The 15,276-nt window shown below is 39.3% G+C and overlaps 1 protein-coding gene across 1 annotated transcript in view; it reads right to left on the reverse strand.

Annotated features, from left to right (window-relative positions):
* The window catches only part of CCDC53 (coiled-coil domain containing 53), a 72,344-nt gene that overhangs the window by 3,588 nt on the left and 53,480 nt on the right, over positions 1-15,276 (reverse strand). Inside the window, exon 6 of the mRNA XM_006888540.1 lies at positions 11,973-12,037. Coding sequence (XP_006888602.1) covers positions 11,973-12,037 — 65 coding nt within the window. The remainder of the gene's footprint in view (positions 1-11,972; positions 12,038-15,276) is intronic.

The following is a 15,276-nucleotide window of genomic DNA, read 5'->3' on the forward strand; positions in this document are numbered from 1 at the left end:
TATTTAATAATTTGTTAATCTATGTGATATGATGTAGTATAGTGGTTAAGAACAGGGACTCTGTGTAAAATGATGTAACCACTATGGAAGGCAGTATGGCCCTTTCTCAAAAACTTGCAAACAGAAATACCATTTGACCCAGCAATTCCACTACTGGGAATATACCCTAAAGAAACCATAACCGCCAACCATGCAGATATATGCACAACCATCTTTACTGCGGCTTTGTTCACAATAGCAAAGAGCTGGAAAAACCCAAGTGCCCATCAACAAACGAATGGATAGAGAAGCTCTGGTACATTCAGACAATGGAATATTATGCAGCACTAAAAATGAACTCATGAAATATTATACAAAACGGGTGACCATGGAGGACATTATGCTGAGCAAAATATCTCAATCACAAAAAGACAAATACTGTATAATGCCACTGTTATAAAACAGGACTGACAGAGGAATTGTGGGGAAACTAAGAAAAGAGGGGATAAATAATGTACATGGCATTGAAACAGAGAGAACTGTATAAAAGGAATATATGATTAGGTATTACTGGAATGACAAGGGTCCAGAATAAGAGCTGCATATTAAAGTGGTCAGGGTGGGGGACAACTCTGTAGCAATGAAAGAACTTCTTTTCCAAATAAAAAAGTGAACTGTGGGGGGAAGGCAGGAAAATGAGCAGCAACGAATGAATAGAAATCCAAGTTCTTTATAAACTTACAATAAAATCTCAATTGAAAAAAAAAAGGATAGAGACTCTGGTGCCAAACTGCTTGGCTTCAACTCCAAGCTTTGGCACTTACTGGGAAACCTTGAGAAAGCTATTTAACCACTTTGTCCTCCATTGACTAGACTGTAGTGATGATTAAATGATTTTATAAATGTGCTGACAGGAAGAGATCAATATTTATTCCCCATTAAAAAACAAAAAAAAAAGGGCATCCAGACAGAGTGTGGAAATTATCAAACAATATCACTATATCATACTCAACCAAAATCCTGCTGAGGATTATTCAAAAACAACAACAGTATGTTGACAGAGAATGACCAGAAATACAAGCTGGGTTTAGAAGAGGTGACGGCAATAGAGGCATTATCACCAATGCCAGATGGATCTTGGCAGAAAGCAGAGTACCAGAGGAAAGTCTATCTGTTTTTCATTGACTATACAAAGGCATTTGGCTGTGTGGATCACAACAAATTGTGAATAACTTCGAGAATAGAAATCCCAGATTTGTGCTTATGCAAAACCTACAGTTGGGCGGGGGTGGGGGAGTGGGGGAAGGAGTGAATCAGGGATGCGACCTGTTTCCATACTTTTCAGACTATATGTGGACCTGAAGTGCTTGCTGCAGAAGGTCAAAGATTGTAGCCTTCAACATGGTTTGAAGCTCAGTATCAAGAAAACAAAGATTCTCACCACTGGGTTCACTGGCAGCATAGTGGTGGATGGTAAAGAGACTGAGATTGTTAACAGCTTAAGTTTGCTTGGCTCAACAATCAACACTCTTGGCAGCAGCAATTATGAAATATAAAGACTAATTTCTTTGTGAAAATCTGCTGTCAGGGACCTCTCCAGAGTACTGAGAAGCAATGATGTCAGTCTAGAAACTAAGGTGCACCTGATCCAGGCCATGGTCTTTGCAATTATTTGTATTGCATCAGAGAGCTGGACAATAACTAAGCATAAGAGAAGAATTGATGCCTTTGATTTGTTATGCTGGAGAAGAGCCTTGAACATACCAAAGAGTACCAAGAAAGCAAACAGGTCTGCTTTGGAGAGGATGAAACCAAGTTTCTCCTTGGAGGTTAGGCTTTTGAAGGAGGCTAGGATTTTGAAGCTCTGTATCACATATATTTTGGGCACATGGCTAAGAAGGACCAGTCCTTGAAAAAGGACATCATCTTCGGAAGGGTGGAGGGACAGCACAGGAGAGGAAGACGGATTGATACAGTTACAGCATTCAGGGTAGGTGTGTCCGAGTCAGTGAGACTGGCTCAGGGAAGGGCAGACTTCAGAGCTGCTGTACATAGGGTCACTATGAGTCACAGGCAACTTGACAGCACATAACAAAAACAACAACAACCATCTCTGGCATATGGTATAAACACTGCTCTTGGCTATGGTCAATATTGAAGTTATCAAGGATTTCATTTTACTTGGATCCATAACATCCACGAGAGCAGCAGTCAAAAAATTAAACATACTGCATTATAACAAAATAAAGGTATCCTTTTGAGGACTAAGGAGTGCCTGACACAAGCCAAGTTATTTTCAACCACCTCATATATCTTGGAGAGGGGGTAGCCAGAGTGCTCTTTCTGGCATGTTACTAGGAGAGGCTATTCCTTGGAGAGGGACATGATGCTCAGAAAGGTAGAGGACTGGTGAAGAAAAGGAAGAACCTTGACCAAGTGGATTGAAACAATGAATGTCAAAATGGGTTCTAAAGTATCAGGAAGTGTAAAGATGGCACAGGATAGCACAGAGTTCAGATCTGTTGTTCAAAGGGTCACTATGGGTCATACTTGACTCAACAGCAGGTAATAACAACATTGCTTGGTAAAGCTGGAAAACAAACATGAAGATCAAAGAATTGATGCTTTCAAATACTGAATGTACTTGGTGTCAAAAGAAGTAACAAAATCTGTCTTGTAAGAAGAGCCGTCATCAGCATGCTTCTAAGAAGTAATGGGGGTGGGGTTGGGTTGAGACCTTTTCTCACTTACTTTGGGTATGTTATCAAGGATGGACCAGTCCCTGTAAAAGGGTATCAGGTTTGCTAAAGTAAAGAGAAAAAAAAGGAGAATCTTCAACAAGATGGACTGATACAGTGGCTCAAACTATAGTGATACAGTGGGCTCAGACATGGCAATGGCTATGAGAATGGTGCAGGCACAGGCAGTGTGGCCGTGTGTTATAGAGGATCAGTGCGAACTGGAACCAACTTGAAAAAGAATGTGGCATCTGGACTGGAGGAAGACTCATTAACAACTTACATGCTCAACAACATTCCTCTCAAGATATTAACAAGAGAAAAACTTGAAGAAACTATGAGAAGCAAATGAGATCATGCACATTAAAGCATTCTGAGGCTAGGTAAAGAATGCCTTCCACAATGTTTACAACAATAATCCATTCACAACAATATCATTATTATTTCCAGCCAGCATATTTAGGCTCTAGAGGAACAAAATTTTGCTCTTTTTGTTATGATCGGGGTACTTTTGTTTCAGGATGCCGCATCTATTATATTTTAAAGATCCATCCTGCTCTCATTTTTGTGATCAAGTAAAGTTGTCAACCACAATTCCTGTAGCCTTTACGCCTCCTTTATCCTCTTATTTGCTGTAGTCACTTGATCCACGCCTGGATAATCACAGGAGTCTTGTCCCCTGGAGAGGGAATTCCATCCAAAGGAAGGGGTATGATCTGTGCAACACAATTCAAATGTATCCCTAGAAATGAACTGTGGATTAAGAAGATTCTTTCCATCAGGGTTGAAAACTCAGCAATAATAAACTTTGGTTATACTGAAGGCTACATTATCTAGCTTGAGGGAGTAAGCCCAGCAGCAAAAGAAGAAAAGTGATTATTCTAACAAGGAAGCCAAGATTAAGTGAGGTGGTAGGGAGAAAGCGAGACAGAACACGAGTCAGCCAGTCTATATGATACGGAGTGTGTAAATCTTACTCAGTTTTACGAGTCAACAACTTCTTTTATTATTATTGCTTAAGCTAGAGTGACTTTGCTTCTGTGATTGTTGTTGTTAGGTGCCATTAACTTGACTCACGGTGACTTTATGAGCAGATCTAAATCTGGTCCTATCCTGTCCCTCATAATCTCTGATACACTCAAGCCCACTGCTTCAATCACTGTCTGAATCTACCCAGTTGAGGATCTTCCTCTCCTTTGCCATTCCTCAACATTCTCAAACATAAAGCTCATCTCCAAGGAATACTCTCACCTAGCAACATACCCAAAGTGTGTGAATTTTATCCTCTTTGTCTCCAAGGAGCACTCTGGCTGCACCTTTTCCAAGACATACCTGTTTACTCTTCTGGCAGTCCATAGGATATTTAGTACTCTTCTCCAACACCAAAGTTCAAAGGCATCAATTCTTCTTAAGTTGTGATCCAAATTACAACTAATATTTATTGAATGTTTACTACATGTGCAAAACTATAATATTAGTACTCGTACTATTTTCTAACTTAATCTTAGGGGAACTCTGGTGGCCTAGTGATACGAAACTGCACTTCAATCCCAAAGGCATGTGGTTTGAAACCACCAGCTGCTCTGCACGAGAAGGATGGGCTGTCTCCTCCTGTGTGATTAACTACATCTGAAAACCCACTGGAGGGTGAACTATGGGTCAGTTCTGACTCAATGGAAAACAACAACAAGAAATTGTTTTTTACGTGGGTTGAACTCTTTTCTTTTTACTTTGTTGTTCTTGAGCACAACTCATAGTGACCCTATGAATAAAAGGCCTGAAACTCCTCTACAACTATAAACATTTATCAAAGTTCATAGAGTTTCCTGAGGCATGTTATTTAGGAAGTGAATGCCAATCCTGTTTCAAATTTCTGCTTTAGGCATGAGAAAACCGAAAAATGGAGAGGTTAGGCAATTAATCCAAGGTCATACAGACAGAAAGCTGCAGGGAAGAATCTGAAGCCAAGTAGAGTATCTTCAAAGTCTGCCTTAGACTTAACCTCATGAAATCCATCTCTTCTTGATGGGCAGCTAGTCTATCTAACTCAGTGCAGTAGAAGTTTTAATTACAGTAAGACTAGCAAAATTAAACAGAACAGCAAGCAACAAATGCCAGCGAGGTTGTGGAGAAACTGGAACCCTTATTCACAGTTGGTGGGAGTATAAAATGGTGCAACCACTGTGGAAAGTGGTGTGGCGCTTTCTCAAAAAGTTGCAAACAGAGATACCATTTGACCCAGCAATTTCACTACTGGGAATATACCCCAAAGAGACTGTAACCAACATCCAAGCAGATGCACACCCATGTTTATCGTGGCTTTGTTCACAATAGCAAGGAGTTGGAAACAACCTAAGTGCCCATCAACAAATGAATGGATAGCTGTGGTATATTCACACAATGGAATACTACGCTGCATTGGAAAACAAGGAACTCATGCAATATTATTCAAAATGGGTGACCCTGGAGGACATTATGCTGAGTGACATATCTCAGCCACAACAGGACAAATACTGTATGGTGCCATTGTTGTAGAATGAGGCTGACATCAAAGTGGAGGTACGACTGCCAAAAACTGGATAAATTATGTTTACTGCACTGAAGCCGATGAGGGAGAGAACAGTTTAAAAGTATATTTTAGGGCATTATGATTATCATAAGAGTTTGGAATGAGGGTTTCAGAGTGGAGTATACTCGGGATGGGGGTGGGGGAGTGCGGGGGGAATTGTATACCAATGAAGGAGTTTTTCTTTTGCTTTTCAAGGAGAAGAGCAAACTGGGGTGGGGGTGGGTTGGGTGGGGAGAAAAGTGCAACAATGAATGAATGGAAATCCAAAATCTCTGTAAATGTTCAATGAAATTAATTTTTAAAGTTTTAATTAGTGAGTAGTTATAGTAATTAAATAATAATCCATTTAAAGTCAGATGGATGTCAGATGAAAGCAGAGATTATCAGAAAGATCTTTACTTGTGTTTTATTGACTATACAAGGACATTTGACTGTGTGGATCATGACGAATTATGGCTAACATTGAAAAAAATGAGAATTCCAGAATACTTATTTGTACTCATGGAAACCTACACACAGACAAAAAGCCATCCTCTAAAACGACAAAGGTATAAAATCAGGAAAGGTCTGTATCAGGCTTCTAACCTTTTTCCATACCTATTCAATCAGGATGCTAAACAAATCATTTAAGAAGGTGGACTCTATGAAGAAGAATGTGGCATCAGAATTGGAGGAAGATTTATCAGCAGCCAGTGTTATGCAGATGACATAGCCTTGCTTGGAGAAACTGAAAGAGACTTGAAACACCTGCTGCAGAAGATTAAAGACTACAGCCTTCAGTGTAGATTACATCTCAACATCAAGAAGATAAAAATCTTCACCACTGGACCAAGAGACAGCATCGTGATAGAGAAAAAGTTGATGCCAATAATTTAATTTTGCTTCAATTCACAATCAACACCCATAGCAACAACAGTCAAGAAATCAAAAGATATGTTTGCCTTCTGTTGTCACAGATTTCTTGAAGTGCTAAAGAGGAATGCTGTCAGTTTAAAGATTAAGATGTACCTGATCCAAGCCCAGGTTTTTAAAAATTTCTATTTAAGTTCCCCTTAAAGTCCTTTGAGGATAATGCTCACAAAGGTATGCCTCACATACCTTCTTATTTCTCTGGCAATGGAAATCTATTCACATCAGCTAAAGAGGGCTTTGTTTTCTTCATGTTCAGCTTCAAGCCACGTTGAAGGCTGCAGTCCTTGATCTTCTGCAGCAAGCACTTCAGGTCCTCCTAAGTTTCTGCAAGCAGGGTTGTGTCATCTGCATAATGCAGGTTGTTGATGAATCTTCCTCCAATCCTGATGCCATGTTTTTCCTCATAGAGGCCAGCCTCTTGGATGATGTGTTCTGCATAAGACTGAAAAGCTATGGAGACAGAATGCATTCCTGGTGTACCCCCTTCCCAATTTTGAACCATGCAGTGTCTCCTTGCTCTGTTCTGATGACCGCCTCCTGGTCCAAGTACAGGTTTTACATAAGCACAATCAAATGTTCTGGGATTCCCATTCTTCTCAGAGTCAGCCACAGTTTGTTGTGATCCACACCGTAAAACGCATTGCATAGTTGATGAAATAGAGATAGGCATTCCTCTGGTACTCTCGGATTTCATCCATCTAAATTATCTATGATATCCCTAATACCACGGCCTCTTCTAAACCCAGGCTGCAGATCTGACAGTTCTCTGTTGATGTACTGCTCCAGTCATTTTGGTTAATTCTCTGCAGAATCTTGCTTGAATGCAATATTAATGATATTGTTCAATAATTTCCGCATCCTGTAAGGTCACATTTCTTTGGAATGGAAACAAATGTAGATCCCTTCCATTCAGCTGGCCAGGTGGCTGTCTTCCAGATTTCTTGGCACAATTTAGTGAGCGCATCCAGGGCAGCATCTGTTTGTTGAAATATGTCAACTGGTTTGCATTCAATTCCTGAAGTTTTGTTTCTTGCTAATTCTTTCAGAGCAGCTTGAACTTCTTCCTTCATGACCACAGGCTCTTGATCATATGTTGTTTCTTGAAATTCTTCTGTGTCAGCCAATTCCTTCTGGTACAGTGACTGTATAATCCTTCCACCTTCTCTAAATGCTTCTTGATCATTTAATATTCTGCCTAAAGCATCCTTAAGTATTCCAACTTGAGGGCTGAATTTGGTCTTCAGTTCCTTCAACTTAAGCAATGCTGACTGAGTTTAGCCCCTTTGATTTTCTAACTCCAACTCTTCATGTTTCATTATAATACTTTGCTTTGTCTTCCCAAGCTACTCTTTGAAATGTTCTGTTCAGCTCCTTAACTTCTTGATTTCTTCCCTTTGCTTTGGCTGCTTGGCATCGCAGTGCAATATTGAGTCTTATCTGACATCCACCACTGGGCCATTTGGCAGCATCATGATGGATGGTGAAGAGACTGAGACCCTTAACAGATTTAGTTTGCTTAACTTCACAATCAACCCTCTTGGTACTAGCAGCCAGGAAATCAAGAGATGAACTGCTTTGGAAAAGTCAGCTGTCAGGGACCTCTCCAGAATACTAAAGAGCAATGATGCCAGTCTTGAGACTAAGGTGTGCCTGATTCAGGCCATAGTATTCACAACTGCTTGCTATGCATCATAGAGGTGGACAATGACTCGGAGTGATAGAGAATTGATGCCTCTGAGCTGTGGTGCTAGGGAAGAGTTCTGAATATAGCATGGACTGCCAAGAGAACAAACAGGTTTGTCCTAAAGAGGGTTGAGCCAGGCTGCTCCCTGGAGGCAAGGATTTTGAGTCGTCCTCTGACCTACTTTGGGCATGTTGCAAGGAAGAGAGGGATATCATGTTGGAGAGGGACATCATGCTTGGTAGGGTAGAGGGACGGAAAAAGTGAGGGAGACCATAGTTAAGATGGATTGATACAGTGACTGAGGTAATGAAGTTAGGTGTGTTGGAGACAATAAAGTTCGCACAGGATAGAGCAAGTTTCAGGGCTGTTGTACATAGGGTTGCTATGAATCTCAAGCAATTCAATGGCACATAACGACAACAACAACAATGAAGACTTAGTTTTGATTATAAAAGAACCATTTTTTATTCTGAAAAAAAAAACCCCAATCATACAAATACTATTTATTTTATAATTATCAGATATTTTCTTGTACTTTACAGACTTTCTAAACTTGGATAATTCTTATTCTAGGAAAATTTCTAGGGCATTTTCCCCTTTATTGAATAAGCATACTTAGTTCAAAATTTAGTACTCTTTTAAATTCTATCTTTTTATTCAAACAGGCCAATCAAGCAACAACGCATTTTCTGATCATAATTTTCTTCCAACTCACTATGAGTTCTATTCTTGCTCAATGAAGGCTCTAGAGCTAAACAGTTTCTTTCAACTGTCACATGAGTTTTCTTATTACCTAAGGCTCATAAAAAGAAAGCATCCTTCAGAGATTCAAAGAGTAAAGAAAACAGAACATTCTCTACTAGAAGTTCTTGGTGGAGGTTTAATAAGTATCTAAGATTCTCCCTCGGATGGTACACTTTCTTCTCTATCATCTCATGTTCTTCTTCCCTAGCAAGGCTTCATAACTTCAAGTAAAAATTATTTCAAAAGTCCCAGAATTCCTGTTAACAGGAGGTGGGTGATTCTACGTAACTGATCTAGCCAAATGTACCTGGAGCTAGCTTGCCAGTGGTGGGTGATAGATTGATAGGTAACAGTCAGTCACCTGACTCCAACCAGTGTCTCTGCTGACCAATGGCATATACTTATGAAGTAATGAGTCAGAAGTCAGTCTCCAGGTCATGCGTGAAGATTAGTTTTTTTTGAAAGACAATGTTAACTGTTACTGGAATTCTACCCTAGAACTTGGCATCACCTCGCAACCGAAAGCTTCCCAGCATTTATAAGCAATGACACATCCTCAAACTTGCTGTCAGACATACTAAAGCAGTGGTAGGATGGTGGGTACTTCCCCTAGTAAATACCCATGGGCTTCCCAAAGTGATGACACCTAAGTGGATTCTTGAAGAAGGAGAAATCAGCCACGCCAATAAAGTGAGGGAAGGGAATTCCAGAGGAAACAAAATATTCAAAGACACCAAAAGAGAGCAGGAGAATGAAACATTCATGAAACTACAGTAAGTAGTTTGCACAAAAGACACATGTGGAAGAGTAAGAAGATAAGGCGATAGAGAAAGAAACCAGATCTTGACAAAAGCATTTATTTACAATGTTAAAATTACACATGATGACAGGGGAGAGTCAGAGAAAGGTATGAAGCACGGAGAAGTATGTTTAGCTTTGTTATTGCTGCTGTTCTGTGCCATCTAGTCAGAATTGACTCATGACTGACCCTCCAACTGGGTTTTCAAGAGGCAAGTGATGCCTATGAATTGTGATGTTGGAGTTGAGTGCTGAATATCCCATGGAATGCCAAAAGAATAAATGGATATGTCCTGGAGAAGGTACAACCAGTGTTCTTTGGAGACAAAGATGATCAAGCTTTGCATGTTGCTAGTGGAAATTATTTCTTAGGGATATTGTGCTTGGGAAGGTGGAGGGATGGGGAAGGAAAGGAAGACTCTCAACCAGGTGGATGGACACAGTGACTGCGGCAATGGGCATGAGGGATAGGATAGGATAGGACAGGGTTCAGATTGTACCATTCATAGGGTCATTATGAGTTGTGCTCAACCTGACAGCACCTAACAACAACAAACTGTACAGGAGGAGACTGCCCATCTCTCTACCACAGAGCAATTAGTGGATTCAAGACACTCGTCTTTGGGTTGGCCATGTAACTTCTTACTCAAATCCACCAGCATTCCCTGACTGGCTGTAGTAGATTGCTTTGAAAAAGAAGAGGGACGCCAATTCAGGAGGCTATTATAATAGCTCAGGTGAGAAAGGGCTTCAACTAAGCAGAAATCCATTTTCCTCAAGTAAGCTGAGGTCTGTGGTCAGATCTGAGAGAGTTTAAAAACGAGAACGCAGTGACTGCCATGGTAGAAGGTGAGGATGACTGCCAAGCTGTTAAGGCGGGTAGCTAGCTGAAGTAAAGGCTACGAAGCAGGTTGAGGAGGGACTTAAACCAGTAGGGAGTACAGGGACTGGATAAATAAATGATGCTGATAGTTATAATGCTGCTAGTTTTTAATTTATTACATTTTCTCTAGAAAGACAAATTATCATTTTAAAATCTTATTAGAATATAACAGATGAATGAAAACTCCACCCAAACCCAAAGCCATTGTGTCAATTTCAATTCACAGGAGCATAACTGTCCCCTCGGGTTTCCAGGGCTGTAAATCTTTATGGGAGAAGACTGCACATCATTCTCCCATCAGGGTCATTATAATGGCTTTCTGCTATTATAATAATGTACAGTGTATTTCCAGAAGCTAAAAAGAGGTCATGGTCAATGTTAAATAGAACATATATTCCAATGAGTACTAGAATAGATTGAATACATATGCTCAATTCACACTGAAATATATGTCACAAATCATTTGCTTTTTTTCGGTGCACCAGAAATAATTTCCAAAATGCATGCCAAATTTCCTGGTGATACTTTATTTCAAGTTACTAACCCATGTCATTGTACTTGAACTGTTTGACACTTGAATAAATACTGAATGTAAAGATATGTTGAAAAGCTGTTATTGTAGAATTCTTAAAAATTTGCTCGTTAAGTTTCATATTTTAGAAGACCAAAAAAAAAAAAAGAAAATGAATATTTGATGGTCTCAAGATGCACATTTTTTCTTGTGAGGATGAGCACTAATAAAAATTTCAAAGTATATTGCTAGGAGAATACGACTTTCTGGACAATACAGCTAAATACATCGGGATGAACTAAAACTCCAAATGGAGAGATGCTACAAGTATCCAGATACTCACAAAACACAGTCATTTTGATGAACTTTTAAAATGTTTTACCCAGGATGAACTATTCAGATATATTTTAGCCATGTAGGCTTGGATGGGTTCAACGATTGTCAAATTGCCACGCCAGAATTTTTCAGCATTTCTCAAGAAATGTTTTCCAGAAACAGTATTTAATTTTAAAATAATTCTTGTTGTGAACCTAAAGTAGTTTTATCTTATTTCCTTCTTAACCTTGGTCAATCAAGATCTCAACTGCCAACATGACAAGGTCTTAAATGAAAAGTTAACAGTTAACAGAAGTACTAAGAAAATACTCTACGTCTCATAAAAACTAGAGCCATGAGGGAGCTCTGGTGGCCTAGTGGCAAGAAGCTGCACTACAACTCAGAGGCACATAGTTCAAATCCAGCATATGCTCTGCTGGAGAAGGAGGGGAAATCTCCTCCTGTACCAGTCAGATACAACTTGACGGTACACAGACAAAAATATAATAAAATAAAATTTTAAAAAAACCCCAAACTACAGCCATGCAACAAAACTGTCCCTGAAGTCCATCTTCTTTAAATACTGTTACCATTGAGTCAGAACTGACCCTCCAGCAGGTTTTCAGAGGTGTTAATAGCATATCAGAGGCCTTAAAAAGGGATGTGGCCAGAGAATTTTTAACATAGTATAAAAAATACTTATGAAGATGGTTTCCTCAACCATAAAATACAATAAAGAAATATATACTATGTGCATAAATTAATATATGTATAACTTTAAATATTTTTCTTATCAACTCGGTAGCTTAACTGTAAAGCATTAAATTAGAATTACTTACTCAAGAAGATCTGGGTCTAGGCCTTCTGATATCATTTTGTTTCTTATCGCCAACACTGGAACACCCTAAGCAAAGGACACAGAATATTTACTTCATCACTAAACATACTTCCTTTATATGTTTCCACATATTATCTAACACAAGACTTTTAGATGCCTCCATTAGTGAGATTTCTTATTTTATCCTCATATATGTGGACAGCACTTGAGTAATCTAATAAACCGTACATTTTATGCTGACTTAATATTATTAGTGATATATCTAATATTCTACAAGTAAAAATTAAATTGTATGACTCTAAAATAAAGGAAAAAAACCTAGTAATTCCAAAGATTCAAGTGCTGGCTTGAGTGGTGCCCATTATACCAATAAACTTTTAAATAGAGAATTTCAGAACTTCTTACTCTTAAATGGAGCTATTTTAAGTTCTTCTGATAAATAAATGTCCAGGCATATTTGGATACATTAGGCACAAAGGATAAAATAAAATTCAAGAATTTGCTTATAATTTTTTTTTACATGTCTTTCCCCACATCAGTATAAACACTACATAATCACTGAAGGTGTATATGTTGCAAAAATGTAGGGAATATTTTCATTTCAAAGTTCAGGTTAAGAAATTCAAAACAGCAATAAAAAGATGCATTAGACATAAACATACATTCTCTCTAAAGAGGGAAATAACCGCATGAAAGGAGAACTTTTCCATGGACGTTCACCTGCAAAACTCTAGAGGGAGAAGATCCAATCAAGTTTATTTATTAATTCCCCTAATTCTCACAACTCAACACGAAGAAAATTTAAAAAAATTGATCAAAGAGGATTAATAACATTTCTTTTTATTCTTTCTGTTCTCCTGTGTTCACTAGCCAGTTATGACATGTAATTCTGATCTTGAGAATACAGAAGAGGCCTTCAGGTGCTCTGATGCCTCAGTTAAGTTTTTCAGAGTTCGATTTTGAAATTTTTTTACACTAATCCTGCAAAGTTGCTTCTGTTTCTTTCTGCAATTATTGTATGGGTGTGTGGGGTTTTTTTTAACCTCAAGATATCTTTTGGGGGTTGCCGTTGCTGAGCACCACTGACTTGGTTCCAACTTACAGTCACAGTACAGACAATAAAACTAAACACAGCCTAGTCCTAGTGCCATCCTCACAATTATTGCCATATGTTAGCTCACTGTGGCATCCACTGCATCAGTCCATTTCACTGAGTCTTCCTTTTTTCCACATCCCCACCTCTGGCCCTCTGCTTAACCCAGAATGATGTCTTTTCTCAAAGGATTGGTCCCTCCTGATAGTATGTCTCAAAGAATATGAGACAAAGTTTCACCATCCTTACTTTTTAGGTAAATTCTGGCTCTATTTAGTTCAAGACCGATCTGTTCATTCATCTGAGAGTTCATGGCATATTTAATACTCAATAACATTATCATTCAAATGCATCAATTCTTACTCAGTCTCCCTTATTCCTTGCCTAGCTTTCACATGCATATGAAGCAACAGAAAATAAACTGGCTTTGTCATAGGTACCTATATAGTTGGTTTCATAGTTACATATTTGATTTTTAACACTTAAGAGATGTCTTCTGTAGCAGATACAGTGCAACACACTCTTTCATCTCCTGACTGCTGCTTTGATGGAAAGTGACTGTGGATCCAAGTAAAATGAAATAACTGACACAGTATTTTTTGTTTATCATGCTCCTTGTTTGTTTCTTATAGTGTGGTTTTGTTGTTGTTATGTACGTTCAAGTTAGAACTTATTCATAGCTGACCTTTCAATGGGTTTTGAGGGGCAATAAATCACGTGGGAGGATACTGCCTATCTTTCCATCAGGGAGCAGCAGCTGGTGCATGTGAACTGTGTGTCTTTGCAACTTCTTACCTGTAAGCCACCAAAGCTGCCTCAATAGTGTGATAAACAGCACCTCTACTGTTTACATCATTACTAACCACATTTTTATCTCCACCCAATCCACTATTTGTCTAGAAAAGAGAAATTACAGAGTTGGAAGAGTCTGAAAGAGTCAGAAGAAGATAACTGTTTAAATTATAATTTCCTATTTTGGTACTGGAGGAAGGGGGGAGGAAATCCTTTTAACAGCTTCCTGAATTAAAGAACATTAAGTATTATATTTTAGGGCATTATTTTTATCATATGAGTATGCAATGAGGGTTGTAGAGTGGATTATATTTGGGGCTAGGGGGTGGGGTTTGGGGAGGTGCTGGGGGATTGTGTACCAATGAGGGAGTTTTTCTTTTGCTTTTCAAGGAGAGGAGAAAATGGGGGAGGGGAGGAGGGAGGGGTTTGTGAGGGGAGAAGGGTGCAACAATGAATGAATGGAATCCCAAAATCTCTGTAGATGTTCATTGACATGAAAAATAAACAACCTAAATTTAAAAAAAAAAAAAAGAATGTGAAAACTGCTTTCCTCAGTTGCCGCTAAGGTGCTCGGTCCTTTTGAGGAAGCTAAGGCCGCGTTGGGCCCTCACTTCATCCGGCGACTAGCACCGCGTCAGGCAGCCTTGCGCCTAGTACCAGCACACCATAGCCTCCGTCTCTGAGCTCGCCTGCATCTACTTGGCCCTCATCCTGCACAACGATGAGGTGACAGTCACCGAGGATAAAATCAATGCCCTCATTAAGGCAGCCAGTGTCAACTTTGAACCTTTCTGGCCTGGCCTGTTTGCAAAGGCCCTAGCAAATGTCAACATTGGGAGCCTCAGCTGCAATGTGGGTGCTGGTGGACCTGCCCCAGCGGCCGGGGCCGCACCAGCTGGAGGACCTGCCACTCCCCCCCCCCCCCCCCCCCCCCCCGACTGCTGCTGTTCCAGTTGAGGAGAAGAAAGTGGAAGCAAAGAAAGAAGAATCTGAAGAGTCTTTTGATGACATGGGATTTGGTCTTTTTGACTAAACTCCTTTTGTAACATGTTCAATAAAAAATCCTGAACTCTTAAAAAAAAAAAGAATGTGAAAGCTTTCTTTTAAATCAGTATAATCAGAAGAATCTCTTTTATGAGAGAAAAAAGCAAGGTTGTCAAATGTAGGATCACTTACACATTTATAACTGTTGTATTTTAAGTTGGTAAAATTTAATCTACATGATTCAGCTAAGAATGGTACTTAAATGCATCCGAAATAATGTTAAGGGAGCTCTGGTTGCCCAGTGGGTAAGGAATTATGCTGCTAACTCAAAGGTATGAAGTTCGAATCCACCACCTACTCTGCAAGAGAAAAAAGGGCAATCTCCTCCCCTGTAATTAACTGCCTCCAAAAACCTGCTAGAGGGTCAGCCATGAGT

The sequence above is a fragment of the Elephantulus edwardii genome, unplaced genomic scaffold (genome assembly GCF_000299155.1).
Source record: "Elephantulus edwardii isolate Elephantulus edwardi_28Jun2011 unplaced genomic scaffold, EleEdw1.0 scaffold00068, whole genome shotgun sequence".
NCBI lineage: Eukaryota > Metazoa > Chordata > Mammalia > Macroscelidea > Macroscelididae > Elephantulus > Elephantulus edwardii.